Here is an 18,942-nt window from a genome sequence, read left to right on the forward strand (position 1 = left end):
GTTTTAGCTTTATTGTGAAAATAATTTTCAACTCAGTGACTCTCTTGAAATGTTCCCAGGAATCCCATATGGTCCCCTGGCCGCATTTAACTGCTGTTCTAGATGTCTGAATCCACCATCAAGGTGTTTTAAAAGTCCTCTGAAAAGAATCCGTCCATTTTTTTCCTTTACATTCTGCATCCTAAAACAGGTGTGGTAATTCTCCTCATTCAGATCTTGTTCTGTGTCCTCATAAAGTTAACCCTATCTTTTGTCAGGTCGTATTAATTAGAGCAAAGGTAAGAAAGTGGAAGAATGGTGGGTACTTTTATTTCCTGAAATAAGTTGAATAATTAATTTTAATTAGAGAAGAAATACATAGTCTTGGTTTCAAGATGAGGTTATATTGGTATAGAGCTATGTCCTCATTCCTTGATCCAGTTTAAGGCTGGAAAGATTGAAGATTTGGATAAGAATGTCAACCTTTTCTGTCTAGGCTCTTGCTGCTCATGCTTAACTGTGGAGAACCTGGCTGGGCTGTCACAGGGACAAAGGTCTCAGCTTCCATTCATGTAGCAAAGATAACCCTGGAGTGTGTGCTTCTCTGCCTTCTTCCCCTGGGAACACCACCTATATCTCCAGGCTCCAGACCAGAGTTCTCTCAAACACTGAGTTTGATATGACAATTAGTTAGGATTAAATTGCCCATTAAACAAAGTGATTTTATAATAATGTGCTATTAGGATTGCAAAGTTGTTAAATTATGAAATGCCTTGTGCTGTATTGCTTTGATTCCAAGATACACATTTTAGTAACTCTGAAATCAGAATGTGTTTTTCTTTTTCTTTTTTTTTGTCTTTTTGCCTTTTCTAGGGCCGCTCTCGGCATATGGAGGTTCCCAGGCTAGGGGTCTAATCGGAGCTGTAGCTGCTGACCCATGCCAGAGCCACACCAATGCCAGATCCAAGCCACATCTGCGACCTACACCACAGCTCATGGCAACGCCAGATCCTTAACCCACCGAGCAAGGCCAGGGATTGAACCCGCAACCTCATGGTTCCTAGTCGGATTCGTTAACCACTGAGCCACGCCGGGAACTCCAAGAATGTGTTTTTCAATCAAAGGCAATCAGTTTAACTGGCGCCATTTCCCCCCCATTTTTGGGAAATAGTGTCAGTTTTTAAATTCTGAAATGTTATCTCAAATACAGTCCTTTCGACAGAATTTCAAATGTCTACTACATGGAGAAGACCACAATATATTTCATTCATTAATGGTTTCTGTGTTTTTCTTTTCAAAGATAAGTAACAGAATCTGGCAGTAATTTATATATGTATTTTCTAAAATGTATACTTCCACATTAAGTGCTTTTAGAGCAGATAGGAAACTAACACTAAATTATGTTCATGTAAATTGCTCAAAAGTTTGCTTTTTAAAAAAATCTCTTGCTTATTTTTTTGTCTATAGTAAACAGTACTGTTTGTTTTTGGCATATGCTTATGTTTTACATTTGATATTCATTATTCTGTTAATAACAGGTTTATTTTAGGACAGTGGAACTTATTGAAGAGCCCATAGAAAAGTCTCCTGGTCTGAGTTTCTACTTTAAAATTAATGGATTGCCCATATTTCTGAAAGGCTCAAATTGGATCCCTGCAGATTCATTCCAGGATCAAGTAACCCCTGTCTTGTGAGTTATGATCTTTTTTTCCTGTTCCTCTTCTTATTAACATTTCCACAGAGTCTAAGAGCTACTCATTTTTACTTTATTTCCAGTAGGAGGAACCAAGAGGTAATTAAATAACTCCAGGGTGATGGATATTGTAGACTGGAAAGGATTTTAAAGTCATTTATTTCATTCTCATGAAGCTACAGGTAGTCTTGTAGCTATACTATTCGAGACTGCTGAAACCATCCAATATTTATAAAACTATTTTATATTTTCTATGGAGAAAATAAAAAAATGATTAATGTACATTTTGGCTGATTAGCCCCTGAAAAAAAAAAGATGAAATTTGTCTTAATTTTTTTTTTTTGGAAGAATACCTTAAGTTTATTTATTGTATTTTTTCTGCATGCTTTAAAAAATGGGAACACATGGAGTTCCCGTCACGGCACAGTGGCTAATGAATCTGACTAGGAACCATGAGGTTGTGGGTTCGATCCCTGGCCTTGCTCAGTGGGTTGAGGATTCGGCATTGCCATGAGCTGTGGTGTAGGTCAAAGACGAGGCTCGGATCTGGCATTGCTGTGGCTGTGGTATAGGCTGGCAGCTGCAGCTCCGATTAGACCCCTAGCCTGGGAACCTGTCTATGCAGTGGGTGTTACCCTAGAAAAGACAAAAAAAAAATGGGAACACCTGTTTACCTCTTCATGCTAAAATATTTGCGTGTTCTTTTACTTTTACCTTAATAAGAAGAATGAAAGAAATTTCAAAATTCAAAATATTTTTCCAAAGCTTTGAGAATAGAACTTTACAAGAAAATATTTCCTGATTGGATATATAAACTACTACCTTTTTAATAGTGAAGATAAGCTCTGTGAAGTGAAAATAAACCCATTTAACTCATTTAAATGTACAAATAGGCATTGATAGATATTATGTGTAGAATGTAGAAGTGGTTGGTACTTAAACTCTAATTTTGCCAAAAGTTGTGGTAATATCTTTATACTTCAAAATGTGTATGGGAGTTCCCATTGTGACTCAGTGGTTAACGAACCCAACTAGCATCCATGAGGACGAAGGTTTGATCCCTGGCCGAGCTCAGTGGGTTAAGGATCTGGTGTTGCTGTGGCTGTGGTGTAGGCTGGTGGCTACAGCTCTGATTGAACCCCTAGCCTGGGAACCTCCATATGCCTTGAGTGCAGCCCTAAAAAGACAAAGAGACAAAAAAAAAATCTGAATGATGTTTCGAATTGCCTATGAAAGTGAAGTTATTCTCCAGGCAGAGCACAGATAATTTACTGTCTCTTACTCTTTTCAAATGCTCTGCTCCACTCCTGGCTGGTTCGGCAGCAGCTGTACAGCACAGCTGGGCAAATTGGTAACCTGCTCAGAGGAGCCTTTGCTGGCTCTGGGTCCCTGGTCATCCTGTTATTGGGCTTTTTCCTTCCTTTCTGGGCACCATTCTGGAGGTGGGGGCGCCCACATACTCTCAAGGTGGCTGTAAATTTGAAATTTACCTGAGGGTGATGTGAATAGGAATTGGAAAAAGCAGAAAGGAAATTTACTAGATAATGGAACACTGGACTGGAGGACTTGCAAAAAATGTGATGAGCTTACTAATAGTCAAACTTTGATTTTTGTCTTATAGTTTTAAATGGTTATATAAAATAAGCACATACGTTCCAAGGTTTACATTATTTTGCTACAGAAATAACTTGAAGACAAAATTTTAGTTTTAATAATAGGATCATAGCATGCCTGAAAATTTAGAAGACGGAGAAAAATTATCACCCATAAGTTTTCTAGGTTTGTTTCTTATATGGGGTTAAAGTTAATGCGTATATAATTTTGTCTCCCTTTCTTCATTTGGCATTGTATCTGAACCATGATAACTTAAAAACGTGTTCTAACAGAGATTTGAAATGTGTTTATCAACCACAATATTTAAAAAACAAAAAACAAAAAACTGGGAGTTCCCGTCGTGGCGCAGTGGTTAACGAATCCGACTAGGAACCATGAGGTTGCGGGTTCGGTCCCTGCCCTTGCTCAGTGGGTTAAGGATCCGGCGTTGCCGTGAGCTGTGGTGTAGGTTGCAGACGCGGCTCGGATCCCGCGTTGCTGTGGCTCTGGCGCAGGCCGGTGGCTACAGCTCCGATCAGACCCCTAGCCTGGGAACCTCCATATGCCACGGGAGCGGCCCAAGAAATGGCAAAAAAAAGACCAAAAAAAAAAAAAATCGTTTTAAAACATCCCCAGAGTTTCAGTTAGCATTTGTTTAAAAAATGTCTCCTGTAGGTTACGGCTCCTTTTGCGGTCTGTTGTGGATGCTAACATGAATACTCTCCGGGTTTGGGGAGGAGGAATTTATGAGCAGGATGAATTCTATGAACTCTGTGATGAACTAGGAATAATGGTGAGTAGCTGACCATTCACCATTGTACTTATTGATATGTTACTGTAGCCTCAGTTTGACCTCCAGTGTTCTGAGTGGGAGATACCGCCCATTCCTTTCCTTTTTTTCCCTTGAAGTGTCGTTAATTTACAATGTTGCGCTAGTTTCTGGTGTAGAACAAAATGATTCAGATCTGTGTACAAATATACACATTCTTTTCCATTACGGTGTCTTACAGGATGTCGAATTAGTTCCCTGTGCTATACCATCGAATCTTGGTGTTTATCTATTTTATATACAGTAGTGTGTATCCGCGAATCCCAAACTCTTCATCTATCCCTTCCCCACCCCCTTTCCCCTCGGGTAACCATAAGTTTGTTTTCTGTGTTTGTGAGTCTTTTTCTGTTTTGTAAATAAATTCATTTGTGTTGTATGTTGGATTCGTGTCATATAAATGATATCATAGCCCATTCCTGCTTTTCTCAGAGCCAAGAATGATGTTGCATTTTTCAAAAATAAAGGGAGAAATGGCATCTTGCAAAAACCTAGAGCCATAGTCCACAGCAAATGTCGTAACTGTTGAATTACTTTTAAATGATTGGCATTCTACGTAGTAGTTATATCTAAGTATATATCTATACTTTCTTTGTAATTTTCTTTGTGATAGAGGGTAAGCATAAAAAAGAAAGTGAGAGGACACGGTTTTTTGAGGGTGTTAGCCCACTGTGGCCACCTTTGCCTGGCAAAGCAATAAGCTATTATTTTCTACTTTACCCACCCAAAAAATTAAAAAATTTAACTTTAAGGAGAACTAAGACGACCTAGAGAAGAAAAATGATGAAATTAAATTTAAAAACATATTCTTTTCGTTCCACTATTACAGTTCTAAAATATAAAGCACTTTGTAAAAGAGTAGTAATTTTAGTAATATTGATAATGCTGATGTCATGATAATGTGACAATATTCTTTAATATTCCAGGCATTGGTCTGAGTGCTCTGGATCTGTTATTTTATTTCATCTTCCTTCATGTCCATCTATTTTGTTTTATTTTAGCTTTTTAGGGCAGTACCTTCGGCTTATGGAGGTCCCCAGGCTAGGAGTCAAATCCGAGATGCAGCTGCCCACATGCCCCACAGCCACAGCAATGCGGAATCTGACCCTCGTCTTCCACCTACACCATAGCTCATCACAGCGCCGGATCCCCAACCCACTGAGAGAGGCCAGGGCTTGACGAACCCACATCCTCATGGATACTAGTTGGATTCGTTTCCACTGTGCCACAACGAGAACTCCTTCATGCCATCCTATGAGATAGTTACTATTGTTCTCTATTCTATTTTACAGGTAGGGAAACTGACACATGGTGGGGTTAACTAACTTGCCCAAACCCACACAGTGGGTATATGGCGGAACCGTTCTGACTCAGGCCAACGGATTTAGGCTCTAAACCACTTTATCACAATGGCTTCCTTATGAAAGGACTTAAAAGTGGTTTCGTTTCTAAAATGTCCATGTATCATCCTTTGGGCCATGAAAAGTTAATTCCTTTATAAACAAAGTATGTTTTGTTTTCTTCTTCTCCTTTTTTTTTTTTTTTTTTTTTTTTTACGGCCACACCTGTGGAATATGGAAGTTCCTGGGCCAGAAGTTGAATCAGAGCTGCAGCTGCCTGGCTTACACCACAGCCATGGCAACAGCAGATCCAAGCCACATGACCTATGCCCTATGCACGGCTTGTGGCAATGCTGGATTCTTAACCCACTGAGCCATGCCAGGGATTGAACCCATATCTTCACAGAGACAACATTCGGTCCTTAACCCGCAGAGCCACAATGGGAACTCCCCAAAGTATGTTTCTTAAACAGCTGTCTCTCGATACCAAATTCCTGGTGAAAATTAGAGTGAATTAGGAGTGAGGAGGGGCTTGGGGGAAGCTTCTTAGTGATTTTAGTATTCCCTGTAACCTTTGAATTCCCCTTTCTTCTTTTTCTTTTCTGCCTGCCTAACATTTTCTCTCTTCAGGTTTCCCTATGGTTTTGTGCAGTTCTGGAGAGTCTGGGGTCAGAGTGCCTTTCCCAGTGCCTCATGCCTTGTGGTCCTCTAATGACTGTTCTCATCAGGCCAGTTCATGTTTCATTTGCATGGAAGACAATCCCCCACGTTCAGAATGAAGAATTTCTTTCTGTGCAATAAAATCTGCAAGTGCCATATTGCTTTTTTATTTCATTTTTTTTATGTGATAGGTATGGCAGGATTTTATGTTTGCTTGTGCCCTTTACCCAACTGATCGGGACTTCCTGAATTCAGTGAGAGCAGAAGTTACTTACCAGGTACGTGATTACCATTCCAAGAAGAGGGAAGGGCTTACATTTTAGTTTTGCCTTTTCGTTAAACCTCTCCTTGTTTCTTTCTGTTGTTCTCTTTACTAAATCACGTGAAGATATCAGTCAGGTAATTGACTCCTGAGGTGAATCTACTCAGTCTCAGGACCTTAACGCCACCTATTGGCTGATGACTTTCAGGTGTATTCCTGGCCCTGACTTCTCTCCTAAATTCCTGGTTCCTGTTATTCAGCTGCCTACTTGGTACCTCCACTTGGAGGGTTATTATTATTATTTTTTTTGTCTTTTGTCTTTTTCTTTTTTTCGGACCACACCCGCAGCGTGGGGAGGCTCCCAGGCTAAGGGTCAAATGGGAGCTATAGCTGCTGGCCTATACCACAGCCACAGTAACTCGGGACCCGAGTCTCATCTGTGACCTACACCACAGCTTACAGCAACGTGGGATCCTTAATCCACTGAGCAAGGCCAGGGATCGAACCCACATCCTCATGGATACTAGTCAGGTTGGTTAACCACTGAGCCATGATGGGAACTCCCACTTGGAGGTTTAATAGGCATCTCAGATGTAACATGTCCAAACCAAACTTAAATTACCTTCCCAAGCCTTGCTTTTCTTGTAGTTTTCCCCACCTCAATAAATGGCAGCTAGTCTTTGAATTTCTCAGGTCAAAAATTTTAAATGATTCTTGATTCCTTGATTTCATTTACATTCCACATATAAACACTTCTATGTTCATAGATCTATAAATGCAAAGGAATGATTATACCCTGGCTCTATCCACTGAAAAGGCCTCTGAACAACCTAGTTGTATTGAGCATCCTTATATTGAAATAATCTTTCCTGTTAAGAGAAGGGCCTCTGAGAGAAAAGCGGCTGATTCTAGGTCTGGGACAGGAAATGTACCACACGATCCTTAAACCATCTGACATATAAATAATCAAGAAGCTATCAAAGACATGATGAGATTTTGCCCAAAAGTGGGATACTTTGAGATTCAAAAAGTGTAAGAATGTCAGTGGATTGAAGTCCATCAAGTGTGTTAAAATCCATGAGTTCATAATTAGAGTTTCTTTGAGTGTATAGTTCTGTGAAAAACCAAAAGATATGAAAAAAAGGTTATTAAAGCGCTTACTTTTGGAAGGAAGGAGGGACTATGATTAGTAAGGGGCACCTGAGAGCTTCCAGGGTGGTTGGTTAAGTTTTCTTTCTTAGGCTGGATGGTGTTAGCAAGTGTGATTTGCTTTATAATAATTCACTATGTCATAATTTGTTTCCTGTATCTGTGTGGGTTTTTTGTTTGTTTTTTCTTTTGGTCTTTTGAGGGCCACACCCATGGCACATGGTGCTTCCCTGGCTAGGGCTTGAATCGGAGCTGTAACTGCTGCCCTATGCCACAGCCACAGCAACGCCAGATCCGAGCTGCGTCTGTGACCTACACCACTGCTCACGGCAACGCCGAATCCTTAACCCACTGAGCGAGGCCAGGGATTGAACCTGCATTCTCATGGATGCTATTCAGATATGTTTCTGATGATCCACGATGGGAACTCTATCTATGCTTTTAAGTTTAGAAATGAACACTGAATCATCCCCTGCTCAAAGTTGAAGATCCTCTCCATGCACCAGGCTGAGTCCGCCTGCCTCTGCAGCCTCATCCAGCACCATCTCCTCTGTACTCTCACTCCCCTGTGGACAAACTCACTCTTTTTTTTTCTGGCTCATTTTACCTTGGCATGACTGGGAAAAACCAATGTCTGCAAGTCGGGATTAGGTTGTTTTCCCTTTGTGACAAACATCACACTTGGTCAACGTTTTGTCACTCTAGCAAGATTGTAATCTCCCTGAGGCCAGCGTGTGTTCACCTCTGTATAGCCCCATGACCTGGCTGTATTACTCATGAGATGTATAGATGGATGGACAAATGCATAACTTAAAATATTAATTATAGTTATGTAGGTTGCAAACATTTCAGTTTTAATTTTTTTCACAGACGAAAATATGATATCTATGTGCCTTCGATTCTTCTATGTATTATTAGAGGGGAAAATTTTTAATGCAGTTTGTTAAAATTTTAAAGTAAGGGTTACCATAACCTTCTAGGTCAGTTTGAAGAGTGGGTGTGGCAGAATCACTGAAACTTTTTGTCTCTTCAGTATTTATATTTGTGTTTTCATCAGTACCATAAACTTGCCTGTCATAGCTGGAAACAGCCCTCACTTAACCTGGGCACAATCAGAGGCAAATAAGGCAATACTGTTGATAAGGCTGATTGAGAAAAACAGAAGCCTTCGATTTTTTAAAAGAGATGTATCCCTTTAATATACCCTTCATGCAGCTCTCTTTCATGTGTGAGTTTCTTAGCATCTGGGATGGAGCCCACAGTGAGAACGTCAGCTGGGGTCCATCACATCACATCATCATCCATCACAGTTTAAGAGAAGCTGTAAATACCAGTGAGGTCATATTGCTGAAACCTGTACCAAAAGACTTCCTCTTGACTCACTCTGTTGTTCTCAAAGAGATTTCATTGCCCTCTTTGGCTGGGATACATCTTCCAATGTGTCAGAAGAACTGGATCCTATCACCTTTTCGTAGAGCTGGCAGGCAGTGAGCCCAGTTCACTTAGACCTGAGCACTTAAGGCAAGCAGGACTTCCGCAGTCATTAATTTCTTCTTCTGTACTTAACCTTGGTTGATTTCTTAAGCTGTGAGTGACATTGATGGTTATTTCAGGAAACAGCCTCATGATACCCTAATCTTGTTTCCTTTAGACTATTCCATGTATTTGTCTTTAACTTCCATAGTGTCTCTGGAACTCACTTGCTTTGTAAAACCCTCTCTAACTGTCCTGACGGCTTTCTGATCTTGGTGGAGACTGTATGGGAACTTCAGTTTCTTTGTCAGCAGTTGTGTTTGTTCTGCCTTGTTTATTCACAAAAAACTCCAACTTGCTGTTGAGAAACTAATTCCTGTAATATAATGTCTCCTGCCTTTTTGTATTTCTTAGAATCTTTTTGTGGCCAGTCAGATAATGCTGAGGTTGATTTGTTTGTCTCTTTTAATAAAAAGGATGATATTTGCCTCAGTTTTATACAGTAGAGAAAAGGAGCCCTATTTTCTCCATGTTTATAAAATCTAGATAAAAAGAATCTCAGAGATTTCTCAAAATGTATTCCCACATGTGGCATTACTAATTTTCTAATGAGTTTTCTGGCACATAAAAACACATGTGCAAAAATGCGGTGGCTATAATTCTATGAATAATTATAGCTCTGAGCTTTTTTATGTTGCGTATTTGAAAATTATTTTATGTTTTCTTCAATTTTAGATTAGGAGACTGAAATCACATCCCTCCATCATCACGTGGAGTGGAAATAATGAAAATGAAGCAGCACTCATGATGAATTGGTATAATGTACAGCCCAGCGACCTGCCTACCTACATTAATGATTACGTGACACTGTATGTGAAAAACATCCGAAAGATCGTCTTAGCAGTAAGTTCAGATATACTTTGGAGATACTGTGTGTTTGATTCCAGATACCACAATAAAGCGACTATCACGAAAAAGCGAGTCACATGAATTTTTGGTTTCCCAGTGCATATAAAAATTATGTTTACACTATACTGTAATCTATTAAGTGCACAATAGCATTGTGTCTTAAAAAAACAATGTACATACCTTAATTGAAAAATACTTTAGGAGTTCCTGTCATGGCTCAATGGTTAACGAATCTGACTAGGAACCATGAGGTTACGGGTTTGATCCCTGGCCTTGCTCAGCGGGTTAAGGATCTGGCGTTGCCGTGAGCTGTGGTGAAGGTGACAGACAAGGCTGGGATCTGGTGTTGCTGTGGCTCTGGCATAGGCTGGTGGCTACAGCTCTGATTAGACACCTAGCCTAGGAACCTCCATATGCCCCAGGAGCGGCCCTAAAAAAGGCAAAAAAAAAATTGACTCTTCCTTGCAGGAACCATTTCTCTGTAGCATGCTATGCTGTTTGATAGTGTTTTATCCACAGTAGAACTTCTTTCAAAATTGTAGTCAATCCTCTGAACTCTTCCTCCCTCTTTTCCCTTTCCTTCCTTCCTTCCTTCCTTTCTTTCTTTCTTTTCATTTTTTCCTTTCCCCATTTTACCCACCCTTCACCTGCAACCTCTGGCAACCACCAATTCCACCTGTAAGTGAGATCATATGGTATTTGTCTTTCTCTGTAACATTTTTGCTTATCATGATACCTTCACAGTCCACTTATGTTGTTACAGATGGCAATATTTCATTTTTTAAATGGCTGAATAAAATTCCCTTGTATATATACACAACCATTTTCTTTATCCATTCGTCCTATCACTGGATTTAGATTTTTTTCCTGTATCTTGGCTATTGTAAATATATTCTGGGGATAAATACCAAGAAGTGGAATTGCTGGATCATATGGTAGTTCTATGGGAGACTGCATGGAGGATCCTCAAAAAAAAAAAAAATTAAAACTACCATATGATCCAGCAATTTACTTTCTCATCAATAGCACACATGGGTTTCTCCACATCCTTGCCATCATCTATCACTTGTCTCTTTGATAATAAGCACCTAATAGGTGTGAGGTAATAGCTCATTGTGCTTTTGATTTGCGTTTTTCTGATGATCAGTGATGCTGAACACCTTTCCATGTGCCTTTTGGCCATCTGTATGTGTTTTTTGGAAATTAAAACTTTTTTTTTATTATAGTTGCTTTGCAATGTTCTGTCATTTTCTGCTGTAGAGCAAAATGACCCAGTTATACACACACACACACACATTTTTGTATATATATTTAAGTGTATATATATATATATATGTATACATTATTTTTCTCACATTATCCTCCATCATATTCCATCACAAGTGACTAGCTATAGTTCCCTGAGCTATACAGCAGGATCTCATTGTTTATCCACTCCAAATGCAGTAGTTTGCGTCTATTAACCCCAAACTCCCAGTCCATCCCACTCCCTGCCTCTCCCCCTTGGCAACCACAAGTCTGTTCTCCAAGTCCATGAATTTGTTTCTTTTCTGCAAATAGGTTCATTTGTGCCATATCAGATATAAGTGACATCATATGGTATTTATCTCTTTCTGACTTACTTCACTTAGTTTGAGAGTCTCTAGTTCCATCCATGTTGCTGCAGATGGCATTATTTTGTTCTTTTTCATGGCCAAGTAGTATTCCATTGTGTATATGTACCACATCTTCTTAATTCATTCATCTGTCGAGGGACATTTAGGTTGTTTCCATGTCTTGATTATTGTGAATATTGCTGCAATGAACATACGGATGCATGTATCTTTTTCAATGAAAGTTTTGTCCAGATATATGCCCAAGAGTAGGATTGCTGTGTCATATGGTAGTTCTATATTTAGTTTTCTGAGGTACCTCCATACTGTTTTCCATAATGGTTGTACCAATTTACATTCCCACCAACAGTGAGGGATGGTACCCTTTTCTCCACATCCTCTCCAGCATTTATTATTTGTTGACTTTTTAATGATGGCTATTCTGGCCAGCATGAGATTGTACCTCGTTGTAGTTTTGATTTGCATTTCTCTAATAATTAGTGATGTAGAGCATTTTTTCCTGTGTCTACTGGTTATCTCTGTATTTTCTTTGGAGAAATGTCTGTTTAGGTCTTCTGCCCATTTTTCAACTGGGTTGTTGGTTTTTTTGCTCTTGAGTTGTATAAGTTGTTTGTATATTTTAGAGATTAAACCCTTGTTGGTTGCATTTGAAACTATTTTCTCCAATTCCATAGGTTGTCTTTTCATTTTTTAAAAAAATGGTTTCCTTTGCTGTGTAAAAGCTCATCAGTTTGATTAGGTGCCATTGGTTTATATTTTTTTTAAAATATTTATTTTTATTTTTTTTTTAAAATTTATTTTTTCTATTATAGTTGATTTACAATGTTCTATCAATTTCTGCTCTACAGAAAAGTTATCCAGTCATACATATATATTTATACATTCTTTTTCTCACATTATCCTCCATCATGTTCCATCACAAATGACTAGATATAGTTCCCCGTGCTCTACTGCAGGGTCTCATTGTTTATTCACTCCAAGTGCAATAGTTAGTACCTAGGACACCGACCTAAGAAAACATTTGTATGGTTGATGTCAGAGAATGTTTTGCCTGTGCTCTCTTCTAGGAATTTTATGGTGTCTTGTCTTATTTTTAAGTCTTTAAACCATTTATTTCTGTGTATGGTGTGAAGGTGTGTTCCAGTTTCACTGATTTACATGCAGCTGTCCAGTTTTCCTAGAATCACTTGCTGAGAAGACTGTCTTTCCCATTTTATGTTCTTTCCTCCTTTGTCAAAGATTAATTGACCATAGGTGTCTGGGTTTATATCTGGGTTCTCTGTTCTGTTCCATTGGTCTGTATGTCTGTTTTGGTAGCAGTACCACACAGTCTTGATTACTGTGGCCTTGTAATATTGTCTGAAGTCTGGAGAGTTATGCCTCCTGCTTGGTTTTTGTTCCTCAGGATGGCTTTGGCAATTCAGGATCTTTTATGGTTTCATATAAATTTTTGGATTGTTTGTTCTAGTTCTGTGATGGGTAATGTCATGGGTAATTTGATAGGGATTGCATCGAATCTGTAAATTGCTTTGGGTAGTATGGCCATTTTAATGATATTAATTTTCCAACCCAGAAGCATGGAATATCTTTCCATTTCTTTGAATCCTCTTTATTTTCCTTGATTAATGTTTTCTAGTTCTCAGCATGTAAGTCTTTCACCTCCTTGGTCAGTTTTATTCCTAGGTATTTAATTTTGGGGGGTGCTATTTTATTTATTTATTTATTTATTTTGTCTTTTTAGGGCTGCACCTGTAGCATATGGAGGTTCCCAGGTTAGGGGTCCAATCAGAGCTACAGCTGCTGGCCTATGACAGAGCCACATCAATGCCAGATCCGAGCCAAGTCTGGTCCTAGATTTTTGTTTATAGGGAGTGTTCATTATTACATATTCAATTTCATTTCTAGTGACTGGTCTGTTCAGTTGATCTATTTCTTCTTGATTCAGTTTTGGCTGGCTGTATGTCTCTAGAAAGTTGTCCATTTCTTCTAGGTTGTCAAATTTGTTGGTGTATAATTGTTCATAGTATTATTTTATGGTTTTTTGTATTTCTGTAGTATCCATTGTGATGTCTCCTTTTTTATTTCTTATTTGGCTTATTTGAGTTCTTTCTCTCCTCTTCTTGGTGAGTCTGGCCAGAGGTTTGTCAATTTTACCCTTTTAAAGAACCAGCTCTTGGTTTTAGTGATTTTTTTCCTATTGTTTTTTCAATTTTTATTTTATTGATTTGCTATCTAATCTTTATAATTTCCTTCCTTCTGCTGACTTTAGGTTTTGTTTGTTCTTCTTTTTCTAATCCTTTTTTAAGTGGTAGGTTAAGTTGTTGATTTGAGATTTTTCTTATTTTCTGAGAAAGGCCTGTATCACTATGAACTTCCTTTTAAGAACTGCTTTTGTGGCATCCCATAGATTTTGAATGGTTATGTTTCATTATCTTTTGTTTCAAGGTATTTTAAAATTTCATTTTGATTTCCTTGTTGACCCATTGGCTTTTTAGTAGCATGTTGTTTAGTCTTCATTTTTTCTCATTTCTTTTCCTGTGGTTGATTTCTAGTTTCATGCTATTGTGGTCAGAGAAGATACTTGAAAGAATTTCTATACTCTTAAATTTGTTGAGGTTAGTTTTGTTCCCCAGTATATGGTCAATCCTGGAGAATATTCCATGTGCACATGAAAAGAATGTGTATTCTGAGTTTTTGGCTGTAATGTCCTGAAAATGTCAATTAAGTCTAAATTTTCTATTGTGTCATTTAGGATCTCTGTTGCCTTATTGATTTTCTCTTGCAAGGATCTGTCCATTGATGTGAGTGGTGTGTTAAAGTCTCCTACCATTAGTTTCTCCTTCTGCATTCTGTGGGTGCAACCAAAAAAAAAAAAAAAAGGAAGTTTGGGATGAACAAACACAGAAATGGAAATGTGGAGGTGGTTATTGGAAATGGAAATGTGGGGGTGAGCTAGTCTGGGAGTAATCAGAACATTGATGAGAGGGGCTGTCTTGAGAGAAGTTATAGAACAGGAGAGGCTGAAGAAAGCAATGTCCATCTAAGAGTGGAATGGGAGCTGGAGAAAAGAATCAGAAATATCTGGAGAAACCAGAATATGAAAGAGTGGTGAAAAAGCAGTCAGGGATGGGTAGATCCTCAGAAATAATGGGTAGTAAATAGGTCATTTATTGTATCCCAGAGAGGGAGGATTGTGGGGATTCTTGCTTTATTTAGGAAGTAGAAGTTCATGGGTAGTTTTTGAAAAACCAAAACCAAAACCAACCACAAAAACAAGTTAAGTAGAGTGGAATGTTCAGGAACCAAGTGTGAGGGGCTGAGGAGGGGATGGGTGGCAAAGAAATATGATGGGCTCTAGGAGATTGAGGGATTTTTTTTTTAATTAGGATGTGGGGGGTCCTTAAGGTGAGGGAAAGGGGCAGTGTGTAGAAAGATTTTTTTTAAAGAGTGAATGATAATTTATTGGCTTTAGTTACAAAGTAAAATCAAAAGATGACCAGAAGAAAGAAGCTAGTGAAGGAAAAGAATAAGGCTCCCCCCACCTCATGACAGGAGGAAATAAGAAAAGAAAAAAATTGTCAGAGATACCAAGAAAAAGTGAGACCTAATGGAGAAAAGTTGAGAAAATTATTTACTGAAAATCTACTTCTCAGAGAGGCTTTACTGGCATTCTATGATATGTTTTATATTTCCAAAGAACCCTGATTTTCCTTCAAAACATTCATCATGCTTATAATTACTTGCTCAGCATCTGATTTCACCACTGGCTTCAGTCCACTCCTTTAAGAGGTCAGTCAGCATATCTGTCTTGTTCCACAGTGAACCTTCATATGCAGAAAAAACTACATGCTTGGCACTAAATAAATGCTCAGAAGGGAACTGATGTGTTAATATTTGACAATGCCATAGATTTTTTTTTTTCTCTCTCTCATCGCTGCTGAAAAATGCCTGGCATTCAATAAACAGGTGACAGATAACTTGCTAAATGAATGACTCTTTTCATTGAACTGGGAAGTGAGTTCATTGATTGAGAGGATGGTAATTAAAACATTTTGAGTTCTCCCTGTGTAAGACTTTGCATTAAGTAGTTACACGCCGCCTGCTGTAACAAAAACCCACAGAGTTTCAGTGGTTTACATATAAAAATTTCTTTCTTACTCTGTAACACTGCAAAATAGCTGCTCCTGAGGGGCAGGCAGCTCACCTCCTTTGAGAGACCCAGGCCCCTCCTGACTTCCACCTCTACCATCTCCAAGGCCTTTGCCAGCAAACAGGGCAAGAGAATGAGAATGTGGTCCCACAGAGATGCAACTAAGTGAGGAAGCCATTTCCTAGGGACAGCTGTATATTACAGACATGGGAACATGCATCCTGGTGGACAGCTGGCCATCTCTTCCACACTTTTTTTTTTAAAGCATTCGCAATAGTCCTATGAAGGAGGTACTATTATTACCTCATTTAACAGATAAGACGACTCAGGCTTAGACCTGTTCCCAGATAATAAGGTTCTAATTGGGGATTTAAACTCACATCCATCTGACTCAGTAGCCTCTGTTTTTTGTTTGTTTGTTTGTTTGTTTGTTTTGGCTTTATCCACAGCATATGGACATTCCCAAGCTAGGGGTCATATCAGAGCTGTAGCCATGACCTATACCACAGCCATAGCAGCATGGGATCTGAGCCGTGTCTGTGACCTACACCATAGCTCGCGGCAATGCCGGATCCTTGACCCACTGAGCCAGGCCAGGGATCAAACCCGTGTCCCCGTGAATACTAGTCTGGTTCATTATCACTGAGCCACAATGGGAACTCCATTAGAGTCAGTTCTTAACCATTAGACCTTTGTTTGTCAAGAGGAAGCAGTTTTGTTCCTAAGGTATGAAGGGGCATTTGACAATATCTGAGGACATTTTTTGCAGGGAAGGAGGGTAGGAATTACCTGATCTAGTGTGAAGAGGCCAGGTATGCTGCTAAACACCTTAGAAAGAGGAGGACCTCCCCTGACCCCAAATAGCACTAGTGCCAAGGTTCATTATGAAAGGACATTAAGGATTGGCAAATAGCAGAAAGGTGCTGGTGACTGTCAAATGCAGAACAAGGTAAGTGGCTCTATTATTTTTCCATCAGCTACTTGACATTTCTGGGACTAGATCATGTTTTTAAAGAAGTAAGTGATCTGTTCATTACTGGATGAAAATATTGTCTTTTAAACCATTTTATTTCTGAACTCAGGAAGACTCCACGCGTCCTTTTATCACATCCAGTCCTACCAATGGGGCCAAATCCATTGCAGAAGGCTGGGTCTCTGAAAACCCATATGACACCAATTTTGGAGACGTACATTTCTATAACTATTGGAATGATTGCTGGAATTGGAAAATTTTCCCCAAAGCACGATTTGTATCTGAATATGGATATCAGTCCTGGCCTTCCTTCAGTACATTAGAAAAGGTGAGCCATCCTCGATTCAGAATGGTAGCCTTTGGGTGTATGTCACTTCCTCAACAGTGGTTTGGAAAGTCAAGTGAAATCTACTTCTCATTGAAATGAAAGTTTCGGAAGAAGATAACAGAAAAGAACTTTTTTCTTTAACCTTTGGCGTGCTGAGCTCTTGTAGTCATCATTTTGGGGATTATAACTTTTCTATATTGCTTATAATTGTGTTCCTTCAAGAGCATTTAAAAATTAAATGGGGAGTTTCTGTCGTAGCTCAGTGGTAATGAACCCAACTAGTGTCCATGTGGATGCAGATTCAATCCCTGGCTTTGCTCATTGCGTTAAGGATCCAGTGTTGCTGTGAGCTGTGGTGTAGGGCACAGATGTGGCTTGGATCCTGTGTTGCTGTGGCTCTGGTACATATAGGTTGGCAGCTATAGCTCTGATTCAGCCCCTAGCCTGGGAACTTCCGTATGCTGCTGGTGCAGTGCTTACAAAAAAAAAAAAAAAGGCAATAAATAAATAAAGAAATAAACAAACAAAAATTAAATGGAAGCCAGTGGTTGCGTAAGCCTGCTTGAGGAAATTTACAGGAAAATTATTCTCACTTGCTACTTTCTATGTGTCCTATGACTTTTTATCGTTTACTGGTGTTCAGAACCGAGTAGTTTTTTATAGCAAGAGAAGTAACTGTGATAAATGAACCTTTGATGTTATCCTGTCATAGCATTCATTTTATTTTCTTTCCTCTTCCTCCTCCTCACCTTCTATTTCCTCCTCCTCTTTGTTCCTCTTCATGTTGATTTTTAATAGGGCATTTCAATTTCTCTATTCCTAAAGATTCAGTTTTGTAGATGGATTCTATTTCAGACTGTGTTCTTTTTTTCACAGCTTTGTTGAAACATAATTCACAAACCAGACAAGGTACCCACCGAATGTGTGCAGTTTAATGGTTTTCAGTATAGTCACAGAGTTGTGCAGCCATCACCATGATCTAATTTCAGGGTATTTTCATCACCTCAAAGAAGCTCTATACCTTCTGAATTAGCAGTCACTTTTCTCTCTCTCTCTCTGCCCCTCTCACCCCAGCTCTAGGCACCACTAATCTGCTTTGTGTGTCTTTATATCTGCTTGTTCTGTACATTTTATATAATTGAGATCATAGCATATATGATCTTTCGAGACTTGCTCCCTTCACTCAGCCATAAATTTTTCAAGGTTCATCATGCTGTATCATGTATTAGTACATCATCCTTTTTGCTTGCTGAATGATATTCCATTGTATGGAGAAAGCACATTTTGTTTATCCATTCTTCAGTTGTTATACATTTGTGTTATTTCCCCTTTTGCGCTATTATAAATAATGCTGCTATTAACATTTGTGTACATGTTATTGTGTGAATATATGTTTTCAGTTCTATTAAGCGCATATCAGGGAGTGGAATCGCTGAGTCATATAGTGACTCTGATATTCCAAGGAACTGCCCAACTCTTTTCCATAGTGGCTGCACCATTTTGCATTCTCACCAGCAATTTATGAGGGTTCCAATTTCTCCACATCCTCGCCAACACTTTTATTTCCCATTGCCATTTTTTTTTTGCATTTCCCTGGAAAAATTATAGGAAATTTGCATTTCTTTGATGGCTAATCATGTTGAACATCTTTTTATGTGCCTGTAGGCTCTTGATATATCTTCCTTGGAGAACCATCTATTCAGATCCTTTGCCCACTTTTTAATTGGGTTGTCTTTTTATTATCAAGTTGTAGGAGTTTCTTGTAAGAATTTATAAAAAAACATACTATCTCTATTATACACATATTGTGGGGCCAATCTTTTGGGAATACTATTGTTTCAAAGTGAAAGAGGATGGAGTTAAGTATCCTGACTCAGGTAGGAACAAGTGTTGAGAATGGGAAAGAGGGAATGAAAGAAGCAAAAATATTTAAAACTGATATTTTTCAGATGCAGTCAGCAGTTGTCTTATACCTTTGTCAAATGATGCATTAA

The 18,942-nt window shown here is 38.9% G+C and overlaps 1 protein-coding gene across 2 annotated transcripts in view; it reads left to right on the top strand.

The window, feature by feature from the left end:
• MANBA (mannosidase beta) overlaps window positions 1–18,942 on the top strand; it is a 119,006-nt gene that overhangs the window by 65,098 nt on the left and 34,966 nt on the right. For both annotated transcript variants that reach the window (XM_047798575.1, XM_047798574.1), the window contains exons 8-12: window positions 1,518–1,669; window positions 3,941–4,058; window positions 6,283–6,369; window positions 9,711–9,878; window positions 16,730–16,948. In XM_047798575.1, coding sequence (XP_047654531.1) covers window positions 1,518–1,669; window positions 3,941–4,058; window positions 6,283–6,369; window positions 9,711–9,878; window positions 16,730–16,948 — 744 coding nt within the window. The remainder of the gene's footprint in view (window positions 1–1,517; window positions 1,670–3,940; window positions 4,059–6,282; window positions 6,370–9,710; window positions 9,879–16,729; window positions 16,949–18,942) is intronic.

Source organism: Phacochoerus africanus, chromosome 10, assembly GCF_016906955.1.
Source record: "Phacochoerus africanus isolate WHEZ1 chromosome 10, ROS_Pafr_v1, whole genome shotgun sequence".
Taxonomy (NCBI): Eukaryota; Metazoa; Chordata; class Mammalia; order Artiodactyla; family Suidae; genus Phacochoerus; species Phacochoerus africanus.